This window comes from Bidens hawaiensis, unplaced genomic scaffold (genome assembly GCF_021521415.1).
Source record: "Bidens hawaiensis isolate Kalapana, Puna unplaced genomic scaffold, B.hawaiensis_p1.1 tig00017050_1, whole genome shotgun sequence".
In the NCBI taxonomy this organism is placed as follows: Eukaryota; Viridiplantae; Streptophyta; class Magnoliopsida; order Asterales; family Asteraceae; genus Bidens; species Bidens hawaiensis.
The window spans coordinates 83,336-106,830 of NW_027492581.1; the positions used below are offsets into that span (position 1 = coordinate 83,336).

A 23,495-nucleotide genomic window follows, 5' to 3' on the forward strand; every position below is an offset into this window, starting at 1 on the left:
TCCTCTCTCTTTCTTCATTTCATTCCAAAAAAAAATTATTATTATTTTTTTTTTAATTTTTTAAATCTTTTTTGCTAGATTCCACATGGGTTTTGTATGATTTCATCTGGGTAGTGATTATCTTGGTTTTGTTTTGAGGTATTATGGAGTTACATAGCTTTCTTTGACTTTCTTGTTAGTCAATGGAACAAGTGTGCTTTTAGTGGATGGATATTTATGAACTGTGAAGTGGGAATTGACAGGTGTTAGTTTAGTTAAGTCAACTGATGTGGATTTTAAGGGTTTTGATGGAGGATATGACAGTAATGACCCTACTGCTAATTATGTTTATTATAGTTGCATCAGATTTAAATGGTTTAGTGATTGGTCTTGGTTCAATGTCATCTATTGCTATATCTTATGGTGAATATGGTAATGCATTTTGTGAGTTAAAATCAGATGGGTCTCATCTTGTGTCATGTTACGGTACCAATTCGGCTATCGTCGGTTCGACCCCTTCGTTGACGCGCTTCGTGGGGTTAACCGCGGGCAACGGGTTTGTTTGTGGGCTTTTGATGAATAATAGTTGGCCCTTTTGTTGGGGGACTAGTGGTTTTATAGCCATGGGTGTGCCAACACCCATGGCTAGTTACGCTGAGTTCACTGAACTCAGCGCTGGGGACCACCATCTGTGTGGTCTCCGGAAACCGTTAATGGGGAGGCAAAGAGACATTTCGCTTGTCGATTGTTGGGGTTATAACATGACTAAAAGTCATGTTTTTGATGGTCAAATCCAGTCGGTTTCGGCCGGGTCTGAGTTTAACTGCGGGTTGTTTTCGCAAAACCGAAGCACGTTTTGTTGGGGGGACGAGACGAGTAGTGGCGTGATCACACGTGTGCCGAAAAATGTTAGGTTTAGGAAAATATCCGCGGGTGGCTACCATGTTTGTGGGATAATCGAAGGTGTTGACCCGAATGTTTTGTGTTGGGGTGCGAGTTGGGAGTCCCAAGAGGAACTGGCAATGGCATTGGCTCGACAGGGCCAAGTCAACGTTGACTTGGCCCCGCTCGATCCAATGCTTTCGGTAGTTGGAGGCCGGTTTCATGCGTGTGGCATCAAAAGCTACACGCATGAAGTGGTTTGTTGGGGATTTCGGGTCGATACGAGCACCCAACCGCCAAAAGGCGTCCGTCTGTACGAAATCGCCTCGGGTGACTACTTTTCGTGTGGCGTGTTGGCTGACAAATCGCTCTCATCAGTTTGTTGGGGGGCCGGTTTTCCAACTTCAAAATTGCCACTAGCAGTCCCACCAGGAGCCTGCCGGTCAAAGGCGTGTGATAACGGGTTCTACGAGTACAACGATGGGACCTCACCGTGCAGGCCTGCGGGTTCACGGGTCTGTTTACCGTGCAGCCTCAAGTGCCCACCTCAAATGTACCAAAAAACCGAATGCACGAAGAATGCAGACCGCGTTTGCGAGTACAACTGCTTGAACTGCACCTCGGTTGAGTGTTTATCAAACTGTACATACACGGATAAGAAAACCGAAAGGTTTTGGTCGCTACAGCTGCCCGTGATCGTCGGCGAGATCATTTTCGGGGTGTTGCTAGTTATTGTAGTGTCGTTAACCGCTGTTTTCTACGTTCGGTACAAGTTAAGGAACTGTAAATGCTCAACGAAAAATGTTAAATTCATGATGAACAACGGGTTCTCGAAAGACGGAGGTAAGATTCAACCGGATTTGGACGAGTTAAAGATCAGAAGAGCTAAAGTTTTCAGTTATAACGAGCTCGAAACCGCAACGAATGGGTTTACCGAAGAGTCTCAAGTTGGTAAAGGTAGCTTTTCATGTGTTTTCAAGGGGGTATTAAAAGATGGAGTGGTTGTTGCCGTTAAACGAGCGCTGCTTTCGCCCGATATGAAGAAACATTCGATGGAGTTTCATAACGAGCTCGATTTGTTATCGAGATTAAACCATGCACATTTGCTTAATTTGTTGGGATATTGTGAGGAAGGTGAACAAAGGTTGTTGGTGTATGAGTTTATGGCAAATGGTTCACTGCATCAGCATCTTCACGGACAGCCAAACTCGTTAAAAGCGCAGTTGGATTGGGTTAAACGCGTTACTATTGCGGTGCAGGCTGCGAGAGGTATTGAATACTTGCATGGTTATGCATGTCCACCGGTTATCCATCGGGATATAAAGTCGTCGAATATATTAATCGATGAAGAGCATAATGCTCGTGTTGCTGATTTCGGGTTATCGTTGTTAGGACCAACTAATAGTAGCTCGCCTTTGGCTGAGCTACCAGCCGGGACCCTAGGGTATCTAGATCCCGAATACTACAGACTTCACTATCTTACTACTAAATCTGACATTTATAGCTTTGGAGTTTTGCTGCTCGAGATTTTAAGTGGTCGAAAAGCGATAGATATGCAGTTTGAAGAAGGAAACATTGTCGAATGGGCGGTCCCGTTGATAAAAGCGGGTGAAATACACGCTATTCTCGATCCGGTCCTACCGCCTCCGTCAGATACGGAGGCGTTGAAACGGATCGCGAATGTAGCGTGTAAATGTGTCAGAATGCGGGGTAAAGAGCGGCCGTCGATGGATAAGGTAACAACGGCGTTGGAACGGGCGTTGGCGGTGTTAATGGGGAGTCCGAGTAACGACCAGCCGATATTACCGACCGAGGTAGTTTTAGGAAGTAGCCGAATGCATAAAAAGACGTCGCAACGGTCGTCTAACCGATCAGAACTAGAAGGCGATGTGGCTGCGGAGACGGAAGATCAACGGACGGAGTTTAGAGCTCCGTCGTGGATCACGTTTCCTAGCGTGGCGTCGTCTCAAAGGCGAAAATCGTCGGTTTCGGAGGCAGATGTTGTGGAACCAAAGATATCAGAAAACAAAATAGTTGGTGATGGTTTAAGGAGATTGGAAGAAGAGATTGGACCTGCTTCACCTCAACAAGATATGTTCTTGCAGCATAACTTTTGAGTAATTTGTGTTAATTAATGGTGAATACTACAAATTCATTTGTGAAATGATGGATTGATGAATGTTTGTGAAAACTAAGATTTTTGTTAAATTTTATTGCATTTAATCTCATTCACAAACAAATCTTGATGAAAATTATTGCTATTAGTGACAGTATATTTATTATTAATTTTAAATAACTTTAGATATATTACAATTTTTGATCAAATGTACTGTTTTGTTACCATTAATTAATATAACAATGACAGTAATGGTAACATAATAAGAATAATAATAAACTGTAAACACTGTTGATCATACTCTTCATGGTATAATTTTATCAATCAAAAATGACCAAAAGAGGGAAACATGTATCAACTTTTATGCTAACTTTTAGTAGTTACTATCAATTGTTTTACTTAAGTAACTTTTATACACTTTATTCTTTCTAATTTATACTATAAAATAGAGAATTTGTTATGTTTAGTCTTAATATAGTAATGCTAAATTAAACAAAATTTTAATCACAACATAAAGGTTCGTCCAACACATTATAAATATTGCGCCGGAAACTACCTTTTAATTTAGCAGATGCATATACTCGTACGCTCGTCCTAAAATAGTGTCGCGTCCTGAAAATCATATACATGGAAAAATTCAGTTTTTTTTTTTAACAAAAAACATCCTATTTAATTGATCATAATTTGATTATCATCAATGAAAACTCATACTGAATTGCATATTTATTTGTAATCGAAGTAAACATTTTATTAGAACTAAGAAAATTGCATGGGCCCCAGATTTCTTAGGTTGCTGGCCCAAGAAATATAAAATAGTTTTTTTTTTTAAATTAACGAAGGGCACAAATAAACATCCTTAGATAGAGCCCATAAAGCTTTCCAATCAATCGGGTTACTGGCTAGTGGCTAAATTCACATCAAGACATACTCTTCTTTTGGTCCGGTGAAAACCCTCACCTAAGGCAAATGCATGCGAACACTCGCCCGAATACACGACAATGAGATGAGATAAAGCCCGTTCAATTCAATGATCCAACTAGTAAACGTCACCTACTCGTCTAGTCTCCCATCATCACCCGGCGCCGCATAAACTAAATAGCAAAAATCAAACCTACGCCACATGAAAAGTCTCTCTTAGAGCCTTAGCAATCCACCGCCACCTCATTGACCCACCCAATCTATGCTAATTGCTAAATTTGATGAACTTAGTTTTGATTTTTTGAATACCCACCCATGAGGACCACGACTAAATAGTAAAATATTTTTTTTTGTTAGTTTATATATTGCTCTATTTTTTTATATCTAGTAAGGGGTTTTTCATTTTTGGATCTCAGCGTTATGAGCTATATATGTTATAATAAAGGAGAATTAAATTCAGTTATGATGGTTCTCTTTAAAGTTGTAATAATTGTTCTACCTAGTTTTTTCTAATACATATTTTTAGTTTTTATCACACTTTTTTTCCTTTTTATATGCATGTGCATTATTAAATGCCCTAAATAACTCTTTCCAACTAATTTCGTTCCTTTTGTATTTATGTGCATGTGACAAAAAAAAATAACAAAAATGCCAGTCCTAACTCAATTATGTAAGGGGAAAAAAAACAATACACATGATAATCTTGTATCACACCGTTAACGTCGTATTCGGATCATCTGACTTTCGCATTTGGTTCCAGATTTCTAAACTGTGACACCATTGCTTCTGATAAAAACTTGGCCAGGGATTCTCGGCTTACTTCCTTTTCCCTCTTAAGCTCGAGATGACGAATCTGTATATATTAAAAACCCATTTTCAGACTTTTTTGTTTGCGTTAGTACTACAAAAAACCAACATATTTTCTCGATTTAAACTAAAAGTTCACTCACCTATTGTTAACAAATTCAGGACTCAAACTAAGAAAATAAGTCGATTTTTTATGGTATTAAGTATTAACCCTTAACCATTAACCAACTTCAAGAAAAGAGTTTTGCTGAAGGGAATTTTAGACATTAACTTGCATTATTGAAGCTTAACAGAATTATTACCTTGACAGATCCTTTTTGGGAAACATCGGTGTCAGAGATGATAATAAGACATTTAATGTCATGCTCGTTGGCATACTCGTATTGCTCCGTAAGGCTCGGATCCAAACTTGGAACAAACTCCGCCTGAAAAAAACACAATAATTCGAAGGTCAAATAATTAATGATCTTAATAAAAAACTGACATTAAACCAAACAGCCCATTTTGTCACATATATAAATTGTACTACAAACCTTGATATCGTCTTCCCACAATTCGGCAACTAGCTCCATACGTTTTTCCAGTAAACCCCCACCCCCTCTTGAACAAACGAGAACACTTCTGCTGGAATCATTTCTGCATTAAAATGTGCAATGATAATTAAAAATATATAAAAAAGACAATCATGATAGTGATGTTTGTGAAATTAACTAATGTACCTAAAGGGTCTGTTAATATCAACAGAAGAATGCTGAATAATGGTTTCTAAAGCAAGACTGGTCCCGACTGCTCCTGGAGGATTGGATTTCTAAAAGAATCAAAGCAAGCCTTCAGTCAATATTTAAAACTAACTTTATAATTAAATAGTGATAACCAGAAATAGTATATGATAAATGAGAGCCTACATATTCAGATTGCCACATACGGTGAAGGAGATAATCATAGCGACCACCAACAGCAAGTAAAGTCCCGTCCGTGAGTGAACCGAGACTATTATCCTTCCTCAAATAAATCTATTTCAAAAACATAAATAAGTACACTAGCAGCATAAGTATTTAAAAATAAGACTGTAATGTAAAAGGTTTTAAAAATAAATAGATGTTAACCTGGAAAAACGAATTTCGGTGATAACTCTCAGTGGGAGGCATAAGGGGATCGATGTAAACATTTGTATCAATTTTCCATATCCGCAAATAATTGAAAAGTTGAGAAAGTTCATCAAGTGCCTTTCGTGTTAGTGTATCTGCACTGCCATCACACAAACTGAATCAAAATTCTCGGAAAATAATTAAGGATTTGTAGAAAAAATTGTTGATTTAAAAACATACCAGCAGGAAGTGCGCCTCTTAATCTAGGGAGGGCTTGATCTGCAATTCCACAAAACCTTAAACCCACAGTCTGCAACTTATTGACCGCGCCTTCAGTAATATTAAGTTCCTGGAAAATAAAAATGAGAAAACTTAAGGACTTAATTTTAAAATAAAAGTGAACATATAGAGTAGTTAGATATTCTAGAAGCATATATTAAAACATAACATCAAAGTGAAAAATTAATCGAATCTAACCTGTCTAAGTTGTCGTCTTATAACCACCCACTTTGTTTTCCTTTCGGTGGACTGGGGACGCAAGGAGCTTAAGAGAGACAAAAGCTTCAAGGCACAACATTTAAGTTCTTCATAAGCACTAATACATATTATTATATTTAGTATTATAATATTAGAATTCCTTAATTATGTTTTACAGAAAAAGAACAAGTATACATACTTCTGCTACTTTTTGTCTATGGTGTGTTTTAATTCCAATCCATGACCAAATTGCTTCTAGTAAATCCCCGTGATTCAGATGTATGTCACATAATTCTGGATGAAAAAAGCGGGTTATAATGTCCATTGCAGCCTGCATATCAATCAATGCGTAAGTTTAACTGCTATCTCACTTGAGCATTATCCTTGATTTCAAATTTGGCAATTTAAAAAGATTTATTACCTTGATAACCTCGGCCTCTGTGAGTGCAGAAGCACCTCCAATAACATCATAGTCACCCTGCATATGAGAAAATTGCATTACTTCATAGGGCTAAGATATGAAAAACTAAAATAAAAAAAATTTACCTGGAGATATCGATTTGGCGGGGAATGACCAATTGGTCTACGATATACATAACATATTTCGAATCGTTTGAAAGAAGATTTCTGCAGCATATAAACAAGGATTACAATAACAGAGCCTCATTGTCAATTCTAAATTTAAAAAAAAAATCCATCTTACAAATAACAGACACATGCTTTCATTCCTCACAAATTGAACTTATTCAAATAGTAGTTTACAAAAGTGATGATCCATACCTGATTTAATACAACCCAATTAATAAAGGGCAAACGCAGCTCATGGCAGAGTTCTAGCATGTCTCCACCATTTGTCAAAAGCTTAACGGTATTCCTTCACACATAAAAAAATTATCAAGTAAATACCAGCAGGACTGACAAAAATCTAAACAATGCATGAAACGCAAAACCAACAAATCGCTTATCCAATCAACCCATTCATAAGTAAACGGGCTTTAACAGCCACCTCTAGCCATACAAGAAAGCAATCAGGAATTGAAAATATTTATTAAAAAAAAGAGCATCAATATGATTATACCTATTAAACTGTATTGAGTCTCCTAGCAAACGCATTGGGACTATTTCCAAACGCTTTGCACAATGTAACCTAAACACTGCAGCAGATACCTCCCAAACCAGATCACGAACATCAGTGTCTAGATCTGTATGTTGTATAGAGGAGGCGTCATTTCGACATAACTTTAGTGTTTCAGTATCGGTATCTTGGTTTTTAGTGCTCAATATTTCTTCATTGAAAATAGCATTTACAACTTTATCATAAATGCTGGTGTCCTCAGAATTATGCATTGTTCGCAAGATATCTGCAAAATAATAGCAAGCTTATGATTATTACACAAGGATCTATAACAAAAACTGTAAACTGACACGCATGGAATCTTTGTTCAAAAACCAAAGATTCGCCCAGTTTTACAGTTGCGGGCTTTACTGGTTGCAATCCCTTAGGTGAAAATTATTAAATACTTTGATTTAATGGGAAAAAATAAATAATTGTCTAGAAGTATTCATTTATCAAGGTTTTACTGTACTAATTACTTACTGTCTAACAACTCAGATTCCATTCTTGGAGGAAAAGCATGTTTGAGTAGTTCTGTGGCTGAGGGGCGGTCTGATGGGCTTGATGACATCATCTGGCGTAATAAAGCTGCCTGTTCCGGGAACTCAGCAACCCAATCTGATGGAAGTTCTCCCTTCTTTTTTAAGTCAGAAAGAACAACATGTCTTTCCATTCCAGTGCTAAAGGGATGCCAGAGCTCAAGAAATACAATCCCTAAGCTATACATATCAGCCTGAAGAACAACAAAAGACAAATGAACAAAGCGCTGCAATCTACATAAAACAGCACCTTTGGCTACCAAAGTAATAAGTACAAATGGCAAAATTGACGGGTCAGTCTTTTTGGGTACAGATTTGTGTGAAAACAGGTTAACTTTTTCAATTAATTCAAATCTTCTTGTTGGGCAACAGGCCTGAAATGCCCAAAAATTCAAAAAATATATTAGCTAACGGTGTGTCAAATACGTACTAAAACTCATTGATCAAAATGATTTAAAAGCGTTAACTGAGCATAGTAATATAAGTTTTTGTACTTGTAAAGGCAGCAAAACGAGTTGCTAGAAACAGATTCGGGTCAAAACAGATAAATGGTGCAGATTGGAATGGGATCACCCAAAGCACTTTTTGTCCAAATTTTTTAATTTTTCTTATACATAATAGTGTGCAAATGTGATTACAAAAGATCATATAAATTTCAACAGTAATGTAGTTTTTAACAAAATGATTCAAAGGCTGAACTGATGAATCAATAAAATAATGAACGGAAAGTGTTTTTCTTTGCCTCCGAAAACATGCATAAACTAATATGTACTTACTTTCTCATTAATTTTCGGCCATCTCTGCTCAATTTCTGGTGCAGTATAAAAATAAGTACCAATTTGGCCAGTACCATCAACTGACACTCCAGTTGTTTCTGCAGGATCTAAATCCTGATCCAACTGCTCCAGCTTCAGGAACTTAGCTGATATAGAAGATCGAGACATATTAGTCTAATCATAGAGGTGGTAATTTCAACCCATTTACATATGAATGGGTCAACCCGGTTATATTTTATAACTAATAGGTCAAACAGATAAAAGAGAAGAAAAGCTTGAAAGCCAAAAAGGTAACAAGCAAAATGGAGTCAACTGGTCAACTGTGTAAAAAGTCGCCAATCTATTTATGCATACAAACTCTTCAAAGCATTTTATTGAAGAAACTAAATTATTATTATACATATATATCATTTGTAATCAACTTGACATACTAGCTACCTAAAGCAGTAAATTACACAAATGGTCCCGATGGTTCGTATAAAGTTACAGAAATGGTCATTAAGTATCAAAAATAACACTAATGGGTACAATGCGATGGTGTGTAGGTCGGTGGTTAAAGTTGGTTATTGGTGGTATTACGGTGGTTAAGGGTGGTGGTTGTGTAGAACACCAGGGAAAGAAAAAACTATTGTATAAAACTTGTTTCATAATTAATAATAGTATAAAGATACGTTAAAAGTAAAGACTTTAGGAATAAACTTTACATTTAATAAGGCCTAACGAATTAAAATAAATGGTCATCCTGAAAATTTTAGCGACCATTGGTGTGTTTTTTATACTGAGACCATTTCTGTGACTTCTAATAAACCACAGGATCCCTTGTGTAATATAGAGATTATGATTTTGAACAAAAGGTGTTTTGAGTCAACCCAGCATGTTTTGACCATAACCAGATTAGTGAGATTACCATTTTGACTCACTACCCAACCCGCCGAGTTTATTGCTTATTATTCATAACATATGAATCAAAGAATTGTAACTTACCAAGACCAAAATCCCCGATTTTAATTTCGTTGCGAGCATCAAAGAAAATGTTATTTGGAGTCAGGTCACGGTGAATAATTCCTTGACTGTGTATGTGGGCCAGCCCTTCTACAATTTGACGAAACAGATGCCATGGCGATTTCTTATCAAATTGAGTATAAGATTCAAACATTTGCCGAAGAGTCCTTTATAAAAAAAATCAATAATATAACCACAAGTACATTATATAATTAGTAACAAACAATAAAATAATGGATAATGAGGACACCCAAGTATTAAAACTATCATCATATAAGCCACACCCAAGTATGCATCTCGTGTCATACTACAAACATGCCAATTAATAAAATTCACTTAATTTTATTTTCTAAAGCTTACATCATTAAAGATAGTTTCGTATTTTATAAAAAAAAGGTGATATTCGTCATTTTACATGATCTGGTCAAAAGACAAAAATGGTAAAAATGACAACACATACTAGGGTGCCCTGTGTGATAGTTTTGATAAATGGGTGGACTTGATGAAAAAGTTGAATACTTGAATGGCTTCCACATTCATTATCCAATAATGTAAAACTCATTTTCTGAAGTACAAAACAATGACATGATTTTATTAGTATAAAACTAAATAAAAATTTGGAGGTAACCTTGGGCAGTATTCCATTTGAATATAGAGATATGTTCCAACTTTGTTGTCTTGCCCTACGACTTCTGTTGAACTGTGATCTATGTAACTGAAACTAGAGCTAGCTGCAGTCCTGGAACCCCATGTGGCATCACTATAACAACCAGCATCTCCTGTTTCAAACCATGCCTGAAATTTTTTTTATCAAATAAATATGAGTTATTTTTAAAAGCATGTGGCACAATCATAATTTACAAGATGTTCTGCTTATGATGGTATATAACAATCTCGACCCTTAATTAATGAATGTGTTGTTTCAAGATATGTTTTATCTTTAACGGGTCAAACAAGTAAAAAAAGTTACTATTCTATGAGATATTCCCTAAAAGGGGCAACTTCATATAATAGTAACCAAGTTTCAAAAGTGTTCCAATTAGGTCACTCAATTTAAATGTTTTAACGGGTCAAACAAGTAAAAAAAAGTTACTATTCTATGAGATATTCCCTAAAAAGAAATGTGTCAAGATGGCTGAAAGTAGCCTAAAGTTTATTTCAACGCATAAAACCACCACTAGATTATAATTGAAATGATAAAATTCTGGTAATCATACGTGAGTATTTGCAAGAAAATTTTAATAAATTTGGACCGAAAAAGTGACCAGGCCTATAACAAAAGGTTACCCATTTTGCTACCTTTAATATATATTGCGAACAGGTAAAAAGGCCAAGGCATAGAAACTTACCTGATAGTAGCGTACAACGTGTTGATGCTGCAATCGAGAAAGAGTGGCTACTTCTCTAAGTACCTCAAAATAGTGGCAAATGAAGAATATAAACATTAATTAATCCAATTTGATGAATTTAAAATTTACAATTCATGGAATGTTACCATTCTACTCGTTACTGGTTTCCAATTCACATTTGAGAAATGGAGAACCATGTTGAGCTAAATTAAACATGATGCATGTTCCTAAAGAGAATTAGGTACTTTTAGTTTGCTTTTTTTTCAAATGGTAAATAGAAAACGCTACCTCAAAATTCTGTCATCTAAAGGTTGACTTTTGTCCTTTAGTCTAATCTTCTTAACAGCGTATTGTCTTCCATCCAACTTATTCTTGCATAGCACAACATGGCCAAATCCACCATGACCTGACATGTGAAACAACAAAAGACATCAAAACAAAGTAATACCTGTATATGGTAGATAGCGGTAGGCTCATAAATATGTAAGCGAAATCTGTATTTAAGCAGATTGCATTCATGACATAATAAGCACTCACCAATAGGTCGAAGCTCCTCAAAATCATTTAAATACCGAGAGCTTAATGTAGGTGAGGTATGCTGCCCTTTGGAATCAGAGGCAGTTTTCCAAAAATGAGATATCTTTGAGGCTACCTATTTGGAAGTAGTTCCTTTTACATTACAATAAAAAGTTGAAAAAATCCAACGAAAGAACTAAAAGACACTAACCATACGCTCTCCAAAGGCTTGGTTAAAACTTCTGTCAAAAAGCGATGAACCCGTTGCGAAATCTGCCACCCGGTCTGTCACAATCTAAAAACACCATTAATTACCAATCAGAAATATGTCAGCGTGACGAAACCAGAAATGGAAATGCCAATGTTGTCCATTTATGTAAAAGTGGGTCAATTTGGATTATATATTATCTGCACCAGCTTCAAATATTAACATCCTGAATCACTTAATACACAATATAGTTTTTGTAATCATAATTAATACACTAAGTGCTTATAAAACATTAAAACTCAAAACCAAATCTGAATTAGCATGTATAACCTTTACTAAAATCTACCCATTTTGCCGCCTGTATAAACAAATAAAGTGTAAGAAACATACCCCTAGATTAACCAACTCTGATGTTACATCTGTCAAGGCATCAGCAAGTGGACCTTTAGGAGCACAAGCAAGTCTCAGTAAATGGGCCTAATATTTTTGGAGTGTTAGTTCTTATATAAGTTTTAAATATATAATTAGTAACAGAAAAAGTGAAATATAACCAGAATCAAATCTCTCTCAACAGTATGTGAAATTTGATGATGGTTCTTTGAAGCAGCTGATGCTGATTCTGATTCTGAATTATCACTTTCAGACTCATCGTATTCAGTTTCTTCTTCTGTATCCACAATCAGAGGATAATCCTGTGTAAATTTGCAGCAGTGATGTTAATAATCATTACAAAGAAAAGTATGATTTAAGAATAACAGATTACAGATTACCCATGATAAAAAATTTAAGATTAATGAAAAAAATTCTAAGCGCATTATAACTTGAGTCAAACTAGTCAAACAGGTTAAAAAGTCGAAAGTCACCTAAAGTGTCAATTTAATGCATAAAGCTCCTAAATGGTTTCACTAAAAAATTAGGCTATTACTGAAATAATATAAATAGTTGTCATCTTTTTGACAAGCTAACTATTCATAAGAACTATTGTTTATGAGCAAAAAGTGCTTCAAGTCAGCCCGGCCCAACAAATAGAACATGTTTTCACCCAAACCCATTTTGATCCATTACCCAACCTGCCGTTTAGCCGGCCCTCAAGAAATTATAGTACAGGTGTCATGATGACAGTTATTATAATTATAGTAATAAGAATAAAAATCTATGCCAACAAAAGAGCATTTTGTGTGATCTTACCTCATCAATGCTAGCATTCTCCACTGATTCCACAGATTGTAATGCAAGAGAATCAATACTCTTACTCTCTTCTACTAGAGTATTAAGTCTTTCAGTAGATATGACTTTTGGTTGACCACCCTCATCTAACCCCATCTTCATGGTTGGGCTGACTTTTTCAAGTGAAGGCTGACCATCAGTGTTCAGGTCATCTAAGGCAATGATTGTACTGTTGCTCTCTTCGACTGAAAGTCCCCAGTGCCATGACTCACCAGAGCCTACAAAAAGATCTAGAAAACCGTATACAAAAGGCCCCTTGGAAGGTCTGTCACACAAAACTGTAACATTCTTTCGAGATAACTGAAAAAGAAATGGAACAAAAACAAATCAAACAGATCATTTTTAGTGTGGGTCAGATCAACTGAGTCCAGGAATTCATATTTTAACAGATAATGCATTAGATATGTGATTACATAAATGATATTACTATAATAATCTATATCTTTGAATAAAAGTGATTTAAAATATTGTAATTTGTATGCACTAAAAATATACTTCAAGCGACATTCAAGTTGTTTTAAACACATTTGACTTGTTTGAGATTGAAAATAACCCAAGTTGACCGTCGACACGATCATATGTTAGTTTCATATACCTGTTTTAGACAGAATTGACTTAATTGAGATTAAACATACAGTCAATACACGTTAAGATTATATAAGGTGAGTAGATTTTCATAACCATGTCTCATCACCAAAATTTTCTTCCTACGTGCTTACATCAAAGTCCACTAATATTCAAAATCTTATATCTGTGTGCCCCAATAAAACACCGTCATTGAAAGTTTAGAAAATGAAATTTGATTGATACAACAACTGCATAAAACCATTGTTGCAATTTTCAACAACTACATGCCTTACCAATCATATATCTTAGCAAATACCAAAACTTGTGTGTAATTTTGATGCAATAAACACATATATATGTAAAGATGAGCAGTATTTACACTTACATGTGGTTGCTCTATTTTGACAACTTCAGACAAGAACTCTTGTGCGGCCTCTACCAAGTTATAAATCATCACACGTCCTTCTCGTGCATTTAAATTGGCCTGCATGGGCAGTCAACTGACTTCTTAATAACCAATAATGATATAAATTGGGAGACAAAAAACAAGATCCGTATAGTGTACTACAATGTCAACTTGTAGAACTTAAGAGGATCAAAAAAAGCATTAAACAACAGTTCATGGATAAAATACTAAAAGCAATAGAAAGAACTTTGACAGTACACTGATCAAGTCTTACTTGGTCATGAAGCAAGGACAAAAGATTATCTGCATCAGATTTGGTTAACCCTGTTTCTGGAATTATCAGAAGCTTTGGACACTTGTAAGGGTATCCAGGTAAGAACCTAATAACCATGATCATAAACAACAAAAACTGATTTAACAAATATCCACGTTATCACAAAATAATAATAAAATAAGGATAAACAAGTTAACCTTACTGAAAGAAGAGCCGAAACATCCGCATCCTCATAGCCTGAATCTTGCGAGTATGGCCTGTTAATTTATTCGGTTAAAAAGTAAATGAAAAATGTAACAAGTGGTCTTAAGTTGGTTAGCTACTAACTGGTTTTAGAACTTTAGAAACCTTAGCTTGATCTTGATTTGGGGTGGAGATTCTGAAACAACATCACAATCTTCTTGAAATATAGCACGCCTAAAAAGCAAAATATACATTTAGCCTATAGAAGAAAATAACCTTGGTTCCAAAAACATAAGCAAAAAAATGTGTTGTTATTCAAAAAGTGATCAATAAAGACATAGTCAGCAGGCAGGCGTATTTAAAAAAATGCTGGTCCCAGTCAATTTATCATATAACAACTTCAGTTTTCTCAATTTTGTGGTCCGGTGGTCCCAACTTCTCCCCACATTTGTTCAAATGTGCATCCATAAGTTGATAATTAGTTAATTACCTTAGACAGTACTCGTATATTTTCACTTAATGCAATCTTGCTTCTTAATTTGACAATTCAATCACATTATGCTTCCAATCCAAAAATGATGATTATACAATAATTTTCACAGCAAAAGGTTCTTACATGTACTGTAGTGGTGTAAACGAGCCGAGCCAGCTCGGCTCATTTTGGCTTACAAGTGCTCAAGCTCGGCTCGTTTCAATCTCTTTTTCTATAGCTCGAGCTCAGCTCATGAGTTGTCTTTTCAAGCTCACACACACCTCGTTATTAGTAATTAATTAATTAACTTATATATTTTTATATTTTTAATTATTTTTACATCACTTGAGAAAAACCTCAAATACCCCTAAGCTCGGCTCCAGCTTGTGTAGTAACTTAAACGATCCAAAGCTCAGCTCGAGCTCGGCTTGTTTTGACATGCTCGAGATCGTTTCAAGCTCTTAAATCTAAATCTAAAGCTTGAGCTCGGCTCATTTATTATTAATTAATTTATTTATTTATATATATTTTTAATTACTTTTATATATTATAAGAAAAACCTTATATAAGCCTAATCTCGGCTAGAGCTCGTGTAATACCTTAAACTAGTTGAGCTTGAGTGTGCAATGTGAAATTAATTCATAGCATTCCAAAACAGGTAAACTAATACTAATACATACACAAAAGCAGTAATATTGTTATTATTATTATTATTATTATTATTACTACTACTTACAGTGCCGTAAGCTCCTCCGAGAGAAGCTCGGCGTCGACGGAAGTGAGATCGTTAGACGGCGTCCTACGGCGGCCGGAGCCGCCGCGTTTCTTCTTCTTCTTCGAACTATGGCCCATGCTTCCTTCGCTTTGACTTCAGATTCAATTGCAGTAACGACCTAGCAATAAACAGACTTTTAAACGGTTAGGGTTTGTTACAGTATCAGTAGGCTGATTTTGGTAATTGGAAGGGTTTATGAAGTAATTAGAGTGTTTTCGTCAACATATGATTTGAATGTTACGTGTGTATGACTCATTAGTTCATTACACGATATTTATAAATATTCTTTTTACTTACAAATAAAATAACAAGGTTAATAATTACGATTTACCAGGGGTGCAAACGAGACGTGTGATAGGTTAGGTAAAAATTAGTTAATTTTATATATTAATTAGTTAATTTTAGGTAAATAAATAAATGAACATTGGTACTTCAAGCATTGTTATATGTTTTCAGGGACTTGGAAGTTATGGAGCTTATCGAAAATATTTACGAGCTTGGAATGAAGATTTAGAAGCGAGAGATTGGAAGTGCACGCATCATGAGGCATTAACGAAAAGAAAATAATTATTTTTGTACTTTTAACGTGAAGATGCATGCCAGACAACTTCGCGCAACGCGAAGTTGCAACGTTCTGAGCCCGACTATTTTGCCCTTCGCGCGACGTGAAAATGAAGCCCATGGCAACTTTGCTCGACGCGAACCGACCTAAAACCGAAAAAATCTAGGTTTTGCCTTATATAAACCCATTAACCTCACCATTCGGTTTATCACGACTTCCAGAGGCAAAAGAGGTTGTTGAGGGTGACTTCTTGCCATTCCAAGGCTTCCGGTTCATCTTGGGTTTGCATGTCATCAAAGATAAATCATTTAATCGATATGTCGATGTTCGGCTAAGTCCATTGTTCATTCTAGGCTAGGGTTTTGTGTAAATCCTCTTAAGACCAGATTTATTATGCTTAATGTTATGAACTTGATTTGACTTTATTATTTTTATATCTTGTTCAACTTAGTGTTTGATTGTTTAAACAATTTATATTTGCGAGTATTGATTAGTGCATCACTTGTTTGGTTCTATTCATCAACATTTAGGGTTAGGCTCTTGTGTCATTAAATTTATAATAATCAATTATTGTCACCTAATTAGTTTTCATATATAAATTGGTAATTAGTTAGATCGAGTTCAATTGTGTCAGCAATTCGGTTAGGGTATCGTTTGTCATCACAATCAAACTACTAGGTCTAGTAATTACTGCGCAATCAAGACAAGTGAATATAGAATTAAGTTGACTAGCACATTACCTGAACCTAGAATGAATGCTTTTTATTAATATTGTTTACAAAGTCTTTTTAAGTAATCATTTAGTTTTTCTCTAAAAACTACTTGACATCGTCTGTCCACCTTAGTTTAATTATTAATTTAGTAATATTAAATTAGCATTTTCCTTGAGTTCTTGTGGAGACGACCTTACTTGCCCGTACTAGTTTATAGGTATTTAAGTCTTTAATTAATTTTTTTTTAGTAGACCACGACATCATACGTCAAAATGGCGTCGTTGCTAGGTACTCAATGCGCAAAGTGCTAGTTTAGTTTAGTAATTTAGTTTCAGATTTTTTATATATATATTCGTTTGATTGTACGCGAGGTATTTATGTATCTCATGTGTGTAGATAACTCAGGATGACGTGGAGTTGGGTTTATGACCCACATGAATGATATAAGGTTGTGGAGGATGATTATTCGGACTCTCCACATTCATATGATGAACCATCTTCACCAAACCCTCAAAGCTACTACGAGTCAAGTGAATATGATAGTGATGGACATGAGACGCCAACTTTTGTATGTTACCGAGAGGAGGAAGACTATTATTATGATAAGTACCCCTAACCTATATACGAAGAAGTCCCTTAATATTATAATCATGGTGGTACTTATCAAAGGAATTATCAACAAGATCAAGAAGATTCCTCTGGTAACAATGAAGAGTTTATGAAAGACGTTATGGATTTTCTCAAGTAAATAAAAAGAGATCAAGAAGCTCATAATAAGGCTATAAATCAAAGGTTAGAGCTTCAAGAGACGTCTAATGCGGCACAAGATGAAATGATGAGTCACATATTAGAAGAGGTGGCCCAAATTAAACGAGAACGAGAGAAGTTGGCTAGTGGTGTCGTGGTGGATAATGAAGTGATAGATGAGGTTCAAGGACTTTTAGAGCACGAAGTGGAGGAAGAGGTTGTGGAGATTAATACCACACCAACTCCGTTAATTACCAATGAGCCAATGAATGTTGTGGTTGTGGTTGAACAAGATGACATTGAGGGACAAAGTTCAGATCTTTTAGGGCATGAAGTTGAAAATTTAGACCCGGTTGAAGGCATATCAACCTTTGAAGAGCCTATGATTAGAGTAGCCCAGGTGAATCCCAGTTGTTCTCTTATAACAATCACACCAATAAACAAAGTTGGGGGAATGGTTCAAGTTCAAGGAAAAGGAAAGTGAGTTTGGAAGACACTGAACAGAACATGGTGAAATGGGCCTATATCGTTTCTATTGATATGTCAACCACAAGGAAGAAGGGGGGCACACAGCACCTCAACTACCGAGCATACTCCGGGAACTCAGTAGGGAAATGTTCAGCTCGCTTTCGATCAAAGTTGGGTTGCTCAAAACAAAAGCAAAAGTAGGTGTTCTCGAATTGTTAACCACCGGACGTATGTGAGAAATTCTAAGGGTAAAAGTGCATTCACACCCGCCTGTATGGGTTCATCAAACATACTTAACATGAAGGAAGAAGAGGAGCCGAGGCATATCAACTAATGAGCTTTTAGAGGAAACTCGGCTGGAAAATGTCCACTTAGACCACCATAACTGTAACACCCCGGCTTAAGCGGAAACGCCCGAGTGTGACGTACAGATTGTTCAAACACACGTGACACTATTTGGTGACAATAATAACATTAATTCATTTAATAAGCCAAGTAACACAAATTTGAAAGTAACAATACAAGTTCAAACCAAAACATAATCATAACAATAGTTCTTTTATTGAAATACCCTAAGTAATCTAAGCGTCTTCAATACTTCAACCTCTAATCATGGTACCTGTAACATATGTATAAAATATGGTCAGCTATAAATAGCCGGTGAGTTTCCACAGTTTTAAATACATACATAAAAATCGTACAACTCATGGACAAGTGATAAACGAGCAAGTAAGTCCTTTCCGATTGGTAAAAACCAACGTACTTGGGTAATCGCGCAAGTAAGGTCCTTTCCAATTGGTAACAACCAACGTACTTGGATAATGAGGCCCTTTTCCACTCGATACAAATGGACCGGAGTGTAAAGGGGGGCGTATGATCATGCTTATTGAGGCTTCCCAATCGTGCAAGTAATACAAGTAACACACAAGTCCATATACAAATTGTAGTTTTGTAATAGAAGAAATCAATACTTGAAAGAATACATATGCTACCCCAAAACAATAAAACATTAAAAAGGGGTGGTGAAAAACTCACCTTATGAATAAGGTAATAAAAGAGGCTTGTAAGCGTTTGAAGAATGCAACAACCGAATACGTCACGTAAGCCGAAGCAAGCGATCCGCGCTAACTAAATTGAGTAAAAACAAAACTTAATCGATAATCGTACGGGTTTTATTATTGTGTATCTTGAAAGGTGTTACTTTATATTACTTTTATATCTTTGATTATTTTATTACTATTTAAGCTTCAACGAAAAATCGGTTATTAATACGAGTTAAGCACTTTAATGGCGAGAAAACGAAGTTTATATGTTCGAAAAGCTTGAACTATTGTTTATAAGTTATATTTATATTTATTGTGTTGACGAAACAATTTGTAGAAGTTTAAAGTTTACTTTTCGTTTATTAAGTGATTTTTAAATACAGTTTGCGAAAACGGGAATCTTGGTTTTTAAATGAAAGATAGTGAGATTTATTTTATATTAATTTACATAATTTTTATTTAATTTAAAAAGGTTTTTATAAATTTATTTTGATTTTTAAATGATTAAAATTGATTAATTAATAAAGCTGGAAATTAAATTAAAAAAAATATGATTGACCATGGTTTCAAACCCGGGTCTTTGTTGTGCAAGTGTAACGTGTTAACCATGTGATCTAAGGGAAGGACATCCAACAGGTTTGGTTTTCTATTTGATTTATACATTAACAAGTTTAGTTTAATAATAATAATAATAATATATTCCAGCTGTTCAAAAAAGAATTTTGCATGACCCGGGTTTCGAACCCGGGTCTTTCATGTGTTAACCCATGTGTTTAGCCAGTTGGTCTGTGTGATACATTCGTTATAGGTTCAATATATATATATATATATATATATATATATATATATATATATATATTTCAGGTTCTTCTTCTTCAAGAAGAACCCTAGATTTGCAATTGAGTAACCCGTCCCATGTTCGTTCAAATTAGTTTAGGGTTATTGTTTGTTGATTCAACGCCATTATAATGCATATATCAATTACCTTTTAACGTTTTGATTTGTCGGAGAACAAGGGTCGCCAGAAAATTTAAGAAAGTCTCCAACTCAGTGTATTAGAGGGGGGGTTAGAGAGAATGAGCAAGTTGTGTCGAGTGTAAGGGTCCTATTTAAACTAGTTAAGGGAGCGTCTATGCGTTAAATGCTTGATTTGATTCTTCGTAATTTCCGGCAAAATTCGGGGGTTTGATTAACGCGTTTTAGGATGTTATAACGCAATTAATAGTTGGTTATTGATTAATATTGACGGAGAATCGTTTTTATATAATTAATTTGCTTAAAAAAATGTTTTAAGGGGTGTTTGGGGTTTGCCGGCGCCGCCAGTCCGGCGGCCGGCCCCGTCGGTCAGAAAAACGTAGGGAAGGGTCGGGGGAGGGTTGGGTTTGTTTATTTTATTATTATAATTTAAATAGTATTTACACTTTGGCCCCTAAAGTATCATAAACCTTTTAAATGTAATTCAAGTTCTTTTAAGTTAATATAAGTATTAAAGTTTTTCACTTTTAGCCTTAAACTTTATAATTAAGATATATAGCAGTTGGTTTTTGGATTGTTCACGCGTTTAACCCGCACGACTCGATTAATGTTTAAGACTCGAAAACTATAAATAATAACATCGAACGTTGAATATTAAACGTCGGGAACACTTTAGTAAATGAACAATAATACATCGAAACGACCCATCGGGTCGGGTTTACAAATACAAATACGAATCAAAATTTGACGAATGTCACAATAACCAAGAAATCAGGCAACGGTCCGGCTGAAGACCTTAACAAAAACTTAGCACTAACCGGGAGGCAACCCGGCCTTGTATTCAGATACGTGTATATTTTTGTTGTAGTTGAACTTTGTGGGTGTAGTTCACTATAAACCCTCACGAGACCATACTCGTCCACCCGGGCTACCGGGGGGGGTTAAAGGGCTTGTTGCATACGCTAAATGCAATCGTGATTCCTACGAAAGTGAGTTATGTCTTTTAACATTTTTATTAGTTTAACAAATTTGGGTATGAATTTAATTAATATTGGTTGGTAATTTAAAATGAATGGTTTTTGCAAACGGTTTAAAAGACCTATATTTTTAACATTTGTGAGAAGCGTGCTTCTACATATTTAAGAGTTTGCAGATTTTGTTTTGAGAGTTGAGGAGGTAAGATCACCGAGAGCATCACCGAGGGCACGAGAGTTGCGCATGAGAGTTATATTTTCTATCAGGTTATTTTGTTTTCATAACCCTATTTGAGGGCGACTTCTTACCATTCAAAGGCTTCCGGTTCATCTTGGGTTTGCATGTCATCAAATACAAGTCATTTAATCGATATGTCGATGTTCAGCTAAGTCCATTGTTCATTCTAGGCTAGGGTTTTGTGTAAATCCTCTTAAGACCAGATTTATTATGCTTAATGTTATGAAAGTGATTTGACTTTATTGTTTTTATCTTGTTCAACTTAGTGCTTGATTGTTTAAACAATTTATATTTGCGAGTTTTGATTAGTGCATCACTTGTTTGGTTCTATTCATCAACATTTAGGGTTAGGCTCTTGTGTCATTAAATTTATAATAATCAATTATTGTCACCTAATTAGTTTTCATAAAATATAAATTGGAAATTAGTTAGATTGAGTTCAATTGTGTCAACAATTCGGTTAGGGTATCGTTTGTCATCACAATCAAACTACCAGGTGTAGTAATTACTGCGCAATCAAGACAAGTGAATCTGGGATTAAGTTGACTAGCACATTACCTAAACTTAGAATGAATGCTTTTTATTAATATTGTTTACAAAGTCTTTTTAAGTAATCATTTAGTTTTTCTCTAAAAACCGCTTGACATCGTTTGTCCACCTTAGTTTAATAATTAATTTAGTAATATTAAATTAGCACTTTCCTTGAGTTCCTGTGGAGACGACCTTACTTACCCGTACTAGTTTATAGGTATTTAAGTATTTAATTAATTGTTTTTTAGTAGACCGCGACATCCTACGTCACCGAGCCCGAGCTCGACTAGGCTCGAGCTCGGCTCGTTTAACTTACACCGAGCTCGAGCTTGGCTCATTTCAAGCTTTATTTCAAAGCTCGAGCTCGGTTGGTAAGTAGATTTTCAAGCTCGAGCTCGACTTGTTTACTATTTATCAATTACTTTTAATATAATTATAATTATTTTATATATTTTTTCGATTATAATATTTTATGTATAAAATAATATATATTATTTAGTTATTTTTATTTATTTTTTCATAACATTATTTATATTAATTAATAAATATTAAATATATATTTTAAAAAATTATAAAAATGACAGGCTCGTTTAGGCTCGCGAGCCGGCTCGAGCCCGTTAAGTGAAGCTCAGGCTCGGGCTCGTTTATTAAACGAGCTTACTTTAGGCTCTAGCTCAGGCTCAGGCTCGATTAAGCTCGGCTTAATTAAGCTTTTTAACTAGTCGATCTCGAGTAGCTTGCGAGCAGCTCGGCTCGTTTGCACCCCTACGATGTACATGTAGAGGGGTGGATACCGAATTACTGGTTAACTGGTTTTTAGAATATTGTTTATAAGAGATTTTTTAGTGGAAAACCATAACCTTTGTGACTGCCTGACTGGTTTGGTTTGGTTTGGTTATTAACTGGTTAAGAGATAATAACTTATTATCAACAACCTTAACATAATGAAATCAACCTTGTTAACACTAATTGTATTAACGTGAAGGCTAATTACCGAGTTGGGCCAAGTGGGCCGACCCGAGATGTCTTAGCTAGATGGGCTAGGGTTATGGGTGTTTTATGGTTTGCTAGTATTTCTTGGGAACTAAGTTGGGTTTTCATATAAATGTGTCTTAACCGTGTTAGGGTTTATGAACAAGAAAATAATGAGATAGTTTGTAATAGGGTTTTTGAGCTATATTTCCCTAATAACAAAGTGAAATCTCTTTACGTTTGTGTGTTTATTGATTATCGTTTAATTCCTTTGAGGACCTTGAATTGGTATAAGAGCCGGTTCAAGGGATCTGAACAATAATCACCGGCCGCCGCCTAGGGTTTCACAGCCGCCGCCACTGATCACAGCTATGCACCATCGCTGCTGTGCACCACTGCTGCCGTCACGTGTTCAACCAAAAATTGAGCTACTGCTGCTGAACTCACGATTAAATGAGTCAGGTTTGATCGAGTTATTTCAGATCTAATACTGTTGTTTTGTTTCGATTATACGAGATGTGTTTAATAGAGTGGTGTTACATCTAAGTACTGGATCCCACTACACCACTTTCTAAGTACAGCCGTCGTAAGAAAGAT

General features: G+C 35.6%; 2 protein-coding genes across 2 annotated transcripts; one reads left to right on the forward strand and one right to left on the reverse strand.

Moving 5' to 3' along the window:
• Positions 1-266: 266 nt before the first annotated feature.
• Positions 267-3,051, forward strand: LOC143552924 (serine/threonine-protein kinase-like protein ACR4). Its single transcript, XM_077043030.1, has one exon. The coding sequence runs from the start codon at positions 267-269 to the stop codon at positions 2,976-2,978; it is 2,712 nt and encodes a 903-aa protein (XP_076899145.1). The 3' UTR covers positions 2,979-3,051.
• Positions 3,052-4,579: 1,528 nt separating this feature from the next.
• Positions 4,580-15,783, reverse strand: LOC143552927 (eIF-2-alpha kinase GCN2-like). Its single transcript, XM_077043033.1, has 29 exons — positions 15,637-15,783; positions 14,594-14,662; positions 14,443-14,502; positions 14,246-14,351; positions 13,951-14,049; positions 12,960-13,298; positions 12,323-12,463; positions 12,162-12,248; positions 11,775-11,858; positions 11,585-11,699; positions 11,336-11,453; positions 11,048-11,102; positions 10,327-10,493; positions 9,681-9,865; positions 8,697-8,842; positions 7,865-8,114; positions 7,346-7,628; positions 7,048-7,141; positions 6,814-6,894; positions 6,689-6,745; positions 6,467-6,598; positions 6,268-6,351; positions 6,031-6,139; positions 5,809-5,945; positions 5,608-5,715; positions 5,422-5,510; positions 5,236-5,338; positions 5,005-5,127; positions 4,580-4,748 (listed from the first exon to the last, which is right to left on the reverse strand). The coding sequence occupies exons 1-29, from the start codon at positions 15,750-15,752 to the stop codon at positions 4,629-4,631; spliced, it is 3,657 nt and encodes a 1,218-aa protein (XP_076899148.1). The 5' UTR covers positions 15,753-15,783; the 3' UTR covers positions 4,580-4,628.
• Between the last annotated feature and the right edge of the window lie 7,712 nt (positions 15,784-23,495).

What these genes read in the sequence shown, in the direction of transcription:
- LOC143552927 (XM_077043033.1), bottom strand. Translation starts at nt 15,752, where the DNA reads ATGGGCCATAGTTCGAAGAAGAAGAAGAAACGCGGCGGCTCCGGCCGC. An exon ending in TTGAGAGAGATTTGATTCTG is followed by an intron (nt 12,249 to 12,322) that starts GTTATATTTCAC and finishes CAAAAATATTAG; the next exon opens with GCCCATTTACTGAGACTTGC. An exon ending in ATAGACAAAAAGTAGCAGAA is followed by an intron (nt 6,352 to 6,466) that starts GTATGTATACTT and finishes TGTGCCTTGAAG; the next exon opens with CTTTTGTCTCTCTTAAGCTC.
- LOC143552924 (XM_077043030.1), top strand. Translation starts at nt 267, where the DNA reads ATGTGGATTTTAAGGGTTTTGATGGAGGATATGACAGTAATGACCCTA.